Source organism: Amblyraja radiata, chromosome 10 (assembly GCF_010909765.2).
Source record: "Amblyraja radiata isolate CabotCenter1 chromosome 10, sAmbRad1.1.pri, whole genome shotgun sequence".
In the NCBI taxonomy this organism is placed as follows: Eukaryota; Metazoa; Chordata; class Chondrichthyes; order Rajiformes; family Rajidae; genus Amblyraja; species Amblyraja radiata.
The window spans coordinates 9,427,455-9,440,786 of NC_045965.1; the positions used below are offsets into that span (position 1 = coordinate 9,427,455).

General features: G+C 43.5%; 1 protein-coding gene across 1 annotated transcript in view; it reads right to left on the reverse strand.

Annotated features, from left to right (window-relative positions):
• cfh (complement factor H) overlaps nt 1–13,332 on the reverse strand; it is a gene marked incomplete at its 3' end in the record, with an annotated part of 77,909 nt that overhangs the window by 50,206 nt on the left and 14,371 nt on the right. Inside the window, exons 2-3 of the mRNA XM_033029130.1 lie at nt 11,956–12,132; nt 2,679–2,784 (exon numbers count right to left, since the gene is read on the reverse strand). Of these exons, the coding sequence (XP_032885021.1) occupies nt 2,679–2,784; nt 11,956–12,132 (283 nt within the window). The remainder of the gene's footprint in view (nt 1–2,678; nt 2,785–11,955; nt 12,133–13,332) is intronic.

Sequence of the window (13,332 nt, forward strand, 5' to 3'; positions counted from 1 at the left end):
ATAAAGACAATAATATATATGTGTGTGTATGTGTATGTATATGTATGTGTGTGTGTAGATATGTGCGTGTATATGTATATATGTGTGTGTATATATAGATGTGTATGTATGTGTATATATATATATATATGTACTAGACCAAGTGCAGACCCATTGGGTCTGTTCCCCCAACGTGCGGTTGTGGGGGGGGAGCCGGCATGCAGCATCACACACTAACTACCCCCCCCCCCCCCCCTCCCGCACTCACGCTAATGGAGGGGAGGAGGGGGAAGAGAGGGGGGGGGAGAGAGAGGGGGGGGGAGAGAGAGGGGGGGGGAGAGAGAGGGGGGGGGAGAGAGAGGGGGGGGGGGAGAGAGAGGGGGGGGGGAGAGAGAGGGGGGGGGAGAGAGGGGGGGGGGGAGAGAGGGGGGGGAGAGGAGAGGGAGGGGGGGGAGAGGAGATGGAGATGGGGGGGGGGGGGGGAAGAGGAGAGGGAGGGGGGGGGGGGGGAAGAGAGAGTGCCTTTTTACTTCAACCCAAACCCAAACAACCATTTGCAGGCAGTGCTTTTTTACCTCTAACCATATTTTCATTTTCAAACCAAATTAAGGGTACACACAGTGCTGTAGACATTTGTCAGTGTCATTCAAAGCTCTGATTGAGGCACACCCAACATGCAGAGACTGATTGAGGCACACCACTTGCAGAGACTGATTGAGGCACACCACTTCCTGGTTTTATAGTCCCTCCCCCTCCCTCCAGCAGGGGCAGCAGAGAGAATGGGGAATGTTGTAAAAACATTAATATCTCTGTCAATTTTCATCGACGGGAAAAATCCTCGGCACACATGCGGCGGAGGGGGGCTCTGAGCGAGGTGGCGGCGTACTCTCGGAAACTGCAGCACAGAAAGCCAAAACCGGTCAAGAACAGAGTTTTAGTAATATAGATATATATATATATGTGTGTGTGTGTGTGTGTGTGTGTATAAATATAAGCTAAAGGGTCATGTCTCTCTGAGCTCTGAATAACACTGAACACATGTCTACTCAACTGTGAGTCCCCTTAATGTATTTTGAAAATGAAAATATGGTTTGTTTGAAGTAAAAAGGCACTGCATGCAAATGTTTGTTTGGGTGCTTTGGCTCGAAGTTAAAAGGCACTACATGCTGCAAATGGTGGCTTGGGTGATTTGGCTTGAAGTTAAAAGGCACTACTTACTGCAAATGGTGGCGTGGGTGCTTTGGCTTGAAGGTAAAAGGCACTACTTACTGCAATTGGTGGCTTGGATGCTTTAGCTTGAAGTTAAAAGGCTCTACTTACTGTAAATGGTGGCTTGGGTGCTATGGCTTGAAGTTGAAAGGCACTAACTGCAAATGGTGGCTTGGGTGCTTTGGCTCGAAGTTAAAAGGCACTACTTGCTGCAAATTGTGGCTTGGGTGCTTTGCGTGAAGTTGAAAGGCACTACTTACTGCAAATGGTGGCTTGGGTGCTTTGGCTTGAAGTTGAAAGGCACTATTGCAAATGCACTTTCTTCCTGTTTGCACTGTATATTGATTTTAGATAAAACGCTACCACTTACGGCTGTGATTTTTGGCCATCTTACTCAGTCCCGCACTGCTCAGCAGGTGCAGAGAATTCTTCCCATCAATGAAAAATAAAAGTGTTATTAATGTTTTAAAAATGTTGAGAATCTCTCTCCTGTCAATAACGCCATGAAGATAACACCATTTCTGGTGGGAGGGGTTATAAAACCCTGAAGTGTGGGTGTGGCTCCGTCTCTGCATGATGGGGGAGGGAGAGGTCATGACTCTGTCTGAGCTGTGAATCAACTGAACACACTGAATGTCTACTGAACTGTGAGTTTGGTGTTTTGTGTGGTTTTATGGTGGTTTCACCCTGCATGGAATGGTATGAAGCTGCATTTGAATTTGGTGGCCTTGCACCGTTTGAAATGGAATGAAACTGCACTTGAATTTGGTGGCCTTGCACCCTGCTTGAAGTGGAATGAAACTGAACTTGAATTTGGTGGCCTTGCACCTTGCTTGAAATGGAATTTCAAGGAATAGCCATGAGTCAACTGCCAGCCCACCAGCTGTGAGTGAGCTGCCAGCAGATCAGGCTTGAGGGACTGAGCGGCCACCCCAAGAACCCATACCAGCACTCCAGAAAACCCCCCCACTGGCCACCAATATTGGAATTGGTGGAGAGGTAGAATATTGCGTCGGGGGATCAGCCCTCCCGTGTGAACATGGGACCCAACGGGTCCCACTTAGTCTAGTATATATATATATATGTGTATATATATATATATATGACATTAGACTAGGTGGGACACACACACACACACACACACACACACACACACACACACACACACACACACACACACACACACACACACACACACACACACACACACACACAAACACACACACACACAAAAACACACACACACACACACACACACACACACACACACACACACACACACACACACACACACACACACACACACACACACACACACACACACACACACACACACACACACACACACACACACACACACACACACACACAATATATATTCATTGATCAGGATAAGTTAAAAAACGATGAGAGAGATTACGAACTGTCATGTATATCTATTCCTTCTCCTTGTAAGAAATAAAATTGGATTATTGAAATACAATCCTTACCCTTCATTACACTTGTATTCAATGCGTGAACCAAAGACCAGATCAGTACCTCGCACCAGTTGGAAAGATCCATGTAAAATATCTCCAGGACTTCCACAAGACTTCACTGATGTTGACATTGGGTTCAAGAAATAGTGAACATTAGTTGATAGTCTTATCAGTTAAGAATAATTAATAGGGTTTGACATTTACATGCTAATATCTTGCATTTTTCAATATTGCAATTACAAAAGGGCATAAGATGGCTTCTCCCCTTCGGAAGCTTGCCTCTTATTCTGTAAGATCATGTTTGATTTGTCTCACACGTCAACAGTTTCGTTTGAGCCAGTTTTCCATAGCTTTCACTTCCCTGATAATGTCAAAGAGCATGGAAACTGACCCCTCGACATAACCTGTCCATGCCCACTCAGATGCCCCATCTAGTCCCATTTGCCCATGTTTGACCCATATCCCTCTAAACCTTTCCTATCTAGGTACCTGTCTGAGTGTCTTTTAAATACTCTTATAGTTCCTGCCACAAGTCCAGGGTGCCCTTAATGTGGCAACGCAAGAAGATAGTGGTAAACAAAGCGTAAAGTATGCAACGTTCAACAGTCAGGGCATTGATTAGGAAAGGCATGTTGTAGCACTCTAGGACTTTGGTGAGGCCACATTTAGACTATCCTGTGCAGGTCTGGTTGCCCCATTACTGTAAAGATGTGAAGGCTTTGGAGAGGGTGCAGACGAAGTATACTAGACTACTGCCTGGATTAAAAGGTATTAGCCATAAGGAGAGGTTGGACAAACTTGGATTGGTTTCTCTGGCACGTCAGTGACTGAGGGGAGACCTGTTAGAAATATATAAAATTATGAGAGATGTGGATAGGGTAGAACCTATTTCCCAGTGTGGAAAGGTGAAAGACTAGAGGGCAACGTTTTAAACTGTGAGGGCAAAATTTGAAGAAGATATAAAAGGCACATTTTTTTTTTACAGAGGGTGGTGAGTGCTTAGAACGCACTGCCGGGGGTAGTGGTGGAGGCAAATATGATAATGGCATTTAAGAGGCTTTTAGATAGACACGTAGATATGAAGGGATAGGGATCAGGTGCAGGCATAGGAGATGAATATAACTTGGCATCATGTTCGACAGACATTGTGGGCTGAAGGGCCTGTTCCCATGCTGTACTGTTCTGTGTTCTATGATTGGTTAAAAATAAATATAGGCTAGTCATTCATGGATCTACACCTATTGGCTTATCATTGTAACGTGTAGCAAGTTACAGTCAAACGCGTTATTTGTGTGCTGTCCAATCAAATCCTACTATACGAGTTCAATCAAATCTTTGATTCTTATGGCTGCTTTTCCAAAAGGGGACAATTGAAGCATTAAGGGTCTTCAACGGATGGCTGTGGAGAGGTTGATTCTCCTAATAGAATACTCTAGAGCAAGTAGCCCTGGCTTAGAAATATGGAGTATATCATTTAAGATTGAGCTGAGGTGAACATTTTCTTTTAGTCTTTGGAACTCTCTTTTTTCCAAAGAACTGTTGAATACTTTTAAATCAGAGGTAGATAGATATTTAACAAGCAAGGGATGACATTTTGGGAGGGGGAAGCTGAGATATCAGGGTTCATAAGCCATAGGATTAGGTCATTCGGTCCATCGAGTCTACTCCACCATTCTTTCATGGCTAATCTATCTTTCCCTCTCAAACCCATTCTTTTGCCTTCTCCTCATAACCTTTGACGTCCCTACTAGCCAAGAATCTGTCAATCGCTACTTTAAAAAATATCCATAGTTGAGGTTGTATTTGGATTGGCTGTGATCTCATTAAATGTCGAGCTTATTTATAGGATCAAGGCTCTTTACTATTTCCAAGTTTCCAGGTGTCACCTTGCAGTCAGTTGCTGAAGCAAACTACCTGAAAATGCATTGCACCAATGTAACATTGTCCAGTATCTTGTTTCATTTATATTACTTTTGAGATACAGCGCGGAAACGAGCCCTTCAGCCCACCAAGTGACCAATAATCACCCCGTACACTAGTTCTATCCTACACACAAGGGTCAATTTACAGAGGCCAATTAACCTACAAAACCTGCACATCTTTGGAAGTGGGAGGAAACTGGAGCACCCTGAAGGAAACCCATGAGGTCACAGGGAGAACAAACAAACTGTGTCTCCTAAAATTGTATTATATCTGTTGTATTAAAAGGTTATTTGTAAGTGGAATAATGAAGTAAAGTAAATTTCTATTCAGTTTTGGTCACCGTGTTATCGGAAAGATGTCAAGCTGGAAAAGGTGCAGAGAAGATTTATGAGCTTGTTGTCAGACCTCGAGGGCCTGAGCTATTGGGAGAGGTTGAGCAGGCTAGGACTCTATTCCTTGGAGTGCAGGAGGCTCAGAGGTGATCAGGTAGTTGTGTATAATAGGAAGATTAAATGAGAACTTACCAGTTTGAAGTTTGATCTTTATTTTATGAGAAGTTGCAATGAGGGATTACGTGAAGCCCGCCAGCCCGCATGCGCCTCAACCTTCAAAGCAGTGGTGTAAAATCACAGAAAACAGTTGCTGAACTGATTATAGGAAGATTCGAGAACTAGAACTACCACATGATCTTTATGAGAAGAGGGTTGGGAGTGGAGGGCACGTAATCCCTCATTGCAACTTCTCATAAAATAAAGATCAAACTAGTAAGTTCTTGTTTAATCTTCCTATTTTACTTCGAAGTCACTATGCGAAGACTTTAAAGCTCTGTGATATTATGCCGCGAACATGAGTCCATGCAACACACAGCATTAGTTGACCAGAAATGATTGAAAAGATAATGCATTGAGACATGACATAGATTTATAATATGCTGATACTTTAATAAACAAATGTTAATAATAATAATAATAGTGACCCCTTACATCCGGGAAAGCAAATTATTGAACAGAACTTAAAATTGAGTTGGCAAACGAACCCGGCCTGGCAATCGGTTTATTATAAAAGGTTTGGAAAGTCCGCTCATTCGACCATCCTGCAGTCGCTAGGATGTGTTCCAGTGGAACCTCCATGAACCTTGCTGCTGACGTTGTTGCAGCCCTGGAGGAGTGAGATTTAAAATCATCAGTGTCTACTCCTGTACAAACCAATACATGTCTTAACCACCTGGATGGTCTGCACTGATACACTCTTGTGTGTTTTTTTATGACTAATAAACATTGCCAGTTCAGTGCCTCTAAGGTTCTTTGTAGCCTTAAAATATTGTTGAATATGTGTGACCACACACAATCTATGGTCCATAGAGCACGCCAAAAATTCCAGCTTTAGACCTAACACCCCTGGTCTGCTTTGTTTAATTAGCTCATGTACATAAAAAGTTATTTTGTTGGTAGATGTAACCACTCTGTCCAGCCGCAGCTTATGCAATGACTGGATGCGTTGCGCTGAAACCAGCGCCATGAGCATAACTAATTTATATGTGAGCCTGACCAAAGATAAGGATGTAGCTGGAGCCCACCGGCAAAGCAGTGTTAACACAATGTTAACATCCCATACCTCCGTGTACCTGGGCCTGGGAGGATTAGTGTTAAAGATACCCTTCATAAATTTGGATATCAGTGGGTGAGACCCAACAGAGTGGTGCTCCGATCCCAGCAACAAGTATGATGTCAAGGCATTTTTGGCACAGTTAATGGCACTATAACTTAATCTTTCGTTAAAGAACAATTTATCCGTGCCGTATCATACGTTATATTGGAATTAAAACAAAACACTTCCCATCTCTTGATGTAAGAGATGTACTGCTTCTTGGTGCTATCTCTTCAAGCTGCAGTGATCACGTCCACGGTTCAGTCTGACAATCCGAGCCCCAGGAAAGATCTCAAAATCTGCAAATCAATAAATTGATTCTATTGTGCAGAGGGTGGCCTTCCCGAATCACGGGATGAACCAGCAAATTTTTGTGTTTAGAAATAACCATATAAGGTTCTATTATCATTCCCAACATCATGGGAACCATGGCTGCGTAGGCCAGTCAGGCACTACCAAAATGCCTGAAGCGGAATCTTGCTAGATTTTTTGCAAGCACCGACTGATGAGGCAAAATGGAGGAAATGCATAACATTCCTCCCCAGTGCAGTGAGAATGCATCTATCGCCACTGCCCCTAGGTCTGGCTCCCATACAACATACTTTGGAAACTGGTGATTGAGCATAGATGCAAACAAATCGATATCCGGTGTTCCATACCAAGCAATAATGTCGTTAAATACTTTGTGATCCAACATCCTTTCTGTGTTGTCATTGAATTTGCGTGACCTGGTGTCCGCCACCATGTTAAACTTACCTGGCAAGTAGGTAGCTGAAATCCAAATGCTTTTTTCGATACACCAGTGCCAAATGAGGTTACCTAAACTATCACAGGATATTGACTTGATTTCACCCATGTGATTAATATATGCCACCGCTGTAGTGTTGTCAATTTGTACTTGAACATGCAGATTATGCATATTCCCATAATAAGCTTTTAACCCATAGCATGCCCCCAACATCTCCAGGTAGTTGATACCATGTAACTGAAGAATTGATAACTTGTGCACATCCCATCTGCCACCGCAACTAGAGATGGTATTAGTAGCTCCCCATCCTTGAGCACTAGCATCAGTTTGTAATATAACTGAAGATTTACTGACGAAAACGTTACTGGAGCAATGTTGAATATTATTCGTCCAACATTGTAATTCTGATATAGCTTCAGCTGGTAATAGCATAGGTCTGTTAAAATGACCTAAATGGTATTTGAGTGCTGGCTCCTGTGCACATTGTAAGTTCTGATAATGCAAAGGCTCAAATTGTGCAGCTGGAAAAACAGCCACTATTTTGCCAATTAAACTACTCACCTGTTGAATAGATGGCTGCTCCATAACAACAAGGTTGTTACAGGCTTCTATTAATTCTAATCTCTTGTCCCAGGGCAGAGTCATAGACATATTAATAGTTCATGGTAAATAGCAAATAATTAATAACTCTAGTTGGTATCAACTTGGATTTAACTGGATGGATGAGAAGCCCCAATTTCTCAAATATGAGTTTTGTGGCTGAAACAGCTAATTTAGGCGTTTTTCCTATGATTAGAATATCATCCAGATAGGCCATAACAATGTGTTTTTGAGCTCTAAGTAGTCCATGCACCAGCTTTAATAATTTGGTAAATAATCTGGGGGCTGAAGTTAACTCATTAGGCAATGCTTTAAACTGCCACAGTTGCCCCATCCAGCTAAATTTCAAATATCTCCGGTGATCCCTGTGAATGGGAACCAAATAGTATGCATCTTTGAGATCGATGCATGCCATAAAGCATCCTTTGGAAATCAGTTGTTTGGAGTTAACGAAGTTTTCCATTTTTAAATATCTATACTGCACATGAGAGTTAAGTTGTGTTAAAGCAAGGATGATCCGACATCCTCCATCTTTCTTTTGTCTAGAGAATCTATTGGAGACGAATTGGTGATGTTCATGACTTGACTTCTCGATTACCCCTTTTGTGTGTAATTTGTGAATTTCAGCTTGTATATCCAAACCTTCTTGTTTGGAATGAACAAATGCCCGGCTTGGTGTATGTTGTGTGGGTGGCAATGAATTGGGAAGAAATTCAATTTGGAACCCTTCTATACTGTGCAGTATAAATGGATCTGATGTTATCCACCGCCATTCGTGCAAAAACAAGTGTAATCTACCACCGGTTCACACACCCCATGTTCCGGAAAGAACCAGACCTACCTACCTCCATGGTTACCGGTGGTCTTATTGTAGGCCCCTGATAAAGGTTCTATTTCCGTCCTCGAAGTTTGGATGGTAGGACTGCTGGGGTGCGCGGATTGCGCATTTTCCATGAAGGCCGGCTTGGGCCTTGGCCTAAAAAAGACTTTTGAGCTGCCACCAGCTTCAGTGAACCGATTACTGCTGATGGAGGCGTAAGGGTGTTGTCGCCGAAACGGTGAAGCTTTGCTTGTCGTTGGTGCCTTGATTAGCCCGACAGCTTTTGCTCCCTCATCCAGGTCTTTTACCTGTTTGAGTAGGTCTTCCCCGAACAGCAGATTCGGCGGCTGGACATTGCTGGCCTTACATAGGCCTGAAAATTTTGGATTTAAGGCAGGTCTGATGGCGTTCTTTCGGAAGCAGTTCATTTCGAAGTGTGCATTGCACATCAACGCCAGAGCATCCTGCTGGACGTCTGAATAAGTGCCCGCCATCCACAGATCTGGCAAATGCCATGATGCCTGAGGCCAGTAATTTTAATATTTGTTGGAGTTTCATTTCCTGGGCCTTGATGCCCCCTCCAATGTGTCCTCAGATAGAGCTGTTGACTGCCGGCATTTTTAGGGATGCACAGTTTACAGGTGTATGATATTTTGCAGCCGTTTCAACCATCACCTGTTCCTGTAATTGATGTGAGGTGAGGTAGTTGATGCTGGAAGCCAGCTCTTCTTGCAGCGGCTCCCCTGTTTGCGAGGGTATCACAAACCTTCACGCCATGGCAGTCAATTCTTGTTGAACTGCACGCATGTCATGCATTCCAGTATGTTCCACGGACATACCTCCGAATTTGGAGTCAGTCATATACTGACCCCTTACACTCCCCTCCTCAGAGTGGGAGACATTAAGCAGCCCTGGACCAGGCGCTGCCGCAGGCACGAAAGGAGACCTGTGCTGATATGTCTCAGTTTTTAAGGAGCATATCATGATGGAGCATCCTCTCCATGAGGTGCTCCATCCGGGATAAACGCCCAAAGGTGCTATCCATGTTTGTAAGAGGAGAATTCTCCTGGCCTGACTCATCTGAGAACACAGGCCTCTCAGACTTCCGTTTGGCTTTGCCCCCTTTCGGGGTTGCCAAAGTGCTTTGGGCAAGCACCAAGTCTGAAGTTGCTGACTGCACTGTCAGCGACTCGGATGGCGAAACCGACAGCCGCCGGCTACCCGCACTCCCGCGGTCCTCCGTAGCCGGGTTCCCCGCGGCCCGTCTGGGTTTTGCCCTGGATTTTTCCATTATCCGTCAGCAATTGGAACCCTGTAGAGAGAAATTTTCCACCAAAAGACGACCCCAGAATAAGTTTGAAACGTACCTGTAGGGTTTTAAACTTACCGCTGTAGAGCGACGCTCCTCCCAGCCAGTCGTGCGCCATGCGTTAGATGTATTGACGGGCTGGCAGGCTTCACGTAGTCAATCACGTGACTTCGAAGTAAAATATCATGAAGGGAATAGGAAGGGTGAATGCGCAGTCTTTTACCCAGAGTAGGGGAATCAAGAACCAGGGGACAACGGTTTAAGGTGATGAGGGAAAGATTTAATAAGAAGGTGGGGAAGATGCTGGAGTCAATCATAAAAGATGAAATAGTGGCACATTTGGAAAGCAGTAACAGAATCGGTCTGAGTCACCATGGATTTACAAAGGGGAAATCATGCTTAACTGATCTTCTGGAATTTTTTGAGGATGTAACTAGGAAAATGGACAAGGGAGAGCCGGTGGATGTAGTGTACCTAGACTTTCTGAAATAATTTGATAAGGTCCCACATATGAAATTAGTGGGCAAAATTAGGGCACATGGTATTGGGGGTAGGTGCTGACATGGATAGAAAATTGTTTGGCAGACAGGAAACAAAGAGTAGGGATTAACGGGTCCCTTTCAAAATGGCAGGCAGTGACTGGTCGGGCACCGCAAGGTTCGGTGCTGGGACCGCAGCTATTTCCAATATACATCAATGATTTAGATGAAGGGATTCAAAGTAACATTAGCAAATTTGCAGATGACACAAAGCTGGGTGGCAGTGTGAATTGTGAGGAGGATGCTATGAGAATGCAGGGTGACTTGGACAGGTTGGTTGAGTGGGCAGATGCAGTTTAATGTGGATAAATGTGAGGTTATCCATTTTTGTAGCAAAAACAGGAAGGCACATTATTCTCTAAATGGTGTCAAGTTGGGAAAAGGAGAAGTACAACGGGATCTGAGGTCCGTGTTCATAAGTCAATGAAAGTAAGCATGCAGGTACAGCAGGCAGTAGGGAAAGCGAATGGCATGTTGGCCTTCATAACAAGAGGAGTTGAGTATACGAGCAAAGAGGTCCTTCTGCAGTTGTACAGGGCCCTAGTGAGACCACACCTGGAGTTTGTGTGCAGTTTTGGTGCCCTAATTTGAGGAAGTGCTATTGAGGGAGTGCTGCACAGGTTTACATGGTTAATTCCCGGGATGGCGGGACTGTCATGGGCTGAGAGAATGGAACGGCTGGGCTTGTATACTCTGAAATTTAGAAGGATGAGGGGATCTTATTGAAACGTATAAGATTATTAGGGGTTTTGACACGCTAGAGGCAGGAAACATGTTCCTGATGTTGGGAGAGTCCAGAACCAGGGGCCACAGTTTAAGAATAAGGGGTAAACCATTTAGAACGGAGATGAGGAAACACTTTTTCACACAGAGAGTTGTAAGTCTGTGGAATTCTCTGCCTCAGAGGGCGGTGGAGGCCGGTGCTCTGGATACTTTCAAAAGAATGTTAGATGGAGCTCTTAAATAGAGTTAGATAGAGTGGAGTCAGGGGATATGGGGAGAAGGCAGGAACGGGGTACTGATTGTGGATAATCAGCCATGATCACATTGAATGGCGGTGCTAGCTTGAAGGGTCGAATGGCCTTCTCCTGCACCTATTGCCTATTGTCTATTATCTATTGATAATAGACAATGTGGGGTAACTTTTTAACACACGGGTTGGCTGGTGTATGGAACAAGCTGCTGGATGAGTTAGTTGAGACAGATACTATTGCATCGTTTAAGAAACATTTAGACAGGTACATGGATAGGACAGGTTTAGAGGGATAAGGGCCAAACGCAGGCAGGTGGGACTAGTAAATGGGGCATATTTGTCGACTTGGGTAAGTTGGGCCAAAGGGCCTGTTTCTACGCTGTACAACTCTAGGACTGTATGTCTCTTTTACACTGAGTATGGGAATCAAGAACCAAGGGATATTGGTGTAAGGTGGGAAGGGAAAGATTTAATAGGAACTTTGGGGACAAATCTTTCACACGGAGGGTGGTGGGTATTTGGAACAAGCTGCCGGTTGAGGCAGGTACAATTACATTTAAAAGACATTTGGACAGGTACATGAGTATGAAAGGTTATGAGGGATATGAGCCAAATACTGGTAGTTGTGACTAATGTAGATGAGACATGTTGGTCATTACGGACAAGTTGGGCTAAAGGGTCTGTATCCACGCTCCATGACTCTTAAGGCAATTATTGTAGACACACTTACATCTACATTCAGTACTTGATTCTGCTTTCCTCCATACTCCTTGTTTACACCAATACCGTAGGAAGCCCACATATCCTGGATCACAGCGGTATGTTATCTCAGTACGGTGGGGATAAGAATCCATCCTGGTTCGAAGTATAGGATCAGCATTTTCAATGTGTTGAGGTGGGCTGCATTCTGCTCAGAAAAAGACAAGTTCAATATTATTGCAGATTTTCAAAAGCCGATATAGGGTAATAGCGAAATATTTTTTATTGACCTTAAACAATTCTAAAAGATCTAGAAACAAGGAACTGCAGATGCGAGTTGGAGTGTATTTTGGGTACTTGGAACTGACTCAAAAGAACTCTCAGATACAGGAGTAAACTCACAAGCTTCTTTATTGCTGGACGCCACCCTGAGTCTCCTCTAGCGCATGCATCCCCTCGCACAAGACATAACATATGCTAATTATATTATATACATCACACTGCTCCCCCTTTAACTTGGAGGCGAATAACACCATTTCTAGTACATTAAATATAATTGATTAACACACAGTTGCAAAATTATATTATTACAGTCATCTTACATTACATCCTCATAACTGTAAACTGTATCTAAACATGGCACTTATAATGGTTCATTCCACTCATCTTCCTTAAACAAAATACATTATGGTATTATCCTTTTCCGTTCCCTTCTGTGTGAATTGCACACTCTTTCTAATCACTCTAGCTCTACCTGTATCTCTGCCTCTTCCATTTTAAATATCCTAATCTAATTTGCAGATTTCTTCCTGTTCTTGATATTCTGCTAAAATTACCATTTCCTCTGTTTCTGTTCCTTATTTGTAGGTGGGATCTGACACATGACTGCAGGTTTTCGTTTTTCAGTCGCTCTCTGTCACTCAATTTCCTGGCACTACGTATTTATCTGCTCTTGTTGTATAATGACATTCTGCAATGCATATACATTTGTCCATTGCTCAGTGAGGGAAGCTCCATGCTGGACTATATTGAAGTGTCCTAATCGCAATCAGTCCTGCATACTTTTGTCTCGACCGACAAGCCTCTCTTCTTTAGACTTTTCTGTTAACAGCTTTTTGCTCATCGTCACACATTTATTTAACCGTTCTTTGCAACGTTTAAGCCTTTTCTGCTGTTCGTCTATTTGTCTTCTTAAATCACCTTTCTGGTTATTCATCAAGCAGTAGGATCTATACTGTCCTTGCAATACAGCAGTGGCTTTGATTTGAGCTCTGTATATTTCTCTTACTACATAAGCACAGTAGTGATACTGCACTACAACTGCTGTATATATCGGTTTAAGGAAGTCTTTCCTATATCGTTTAAGTCTTTTGTATCGTTTCAGCCTTTTCTGTTGTGCGCTTATTTG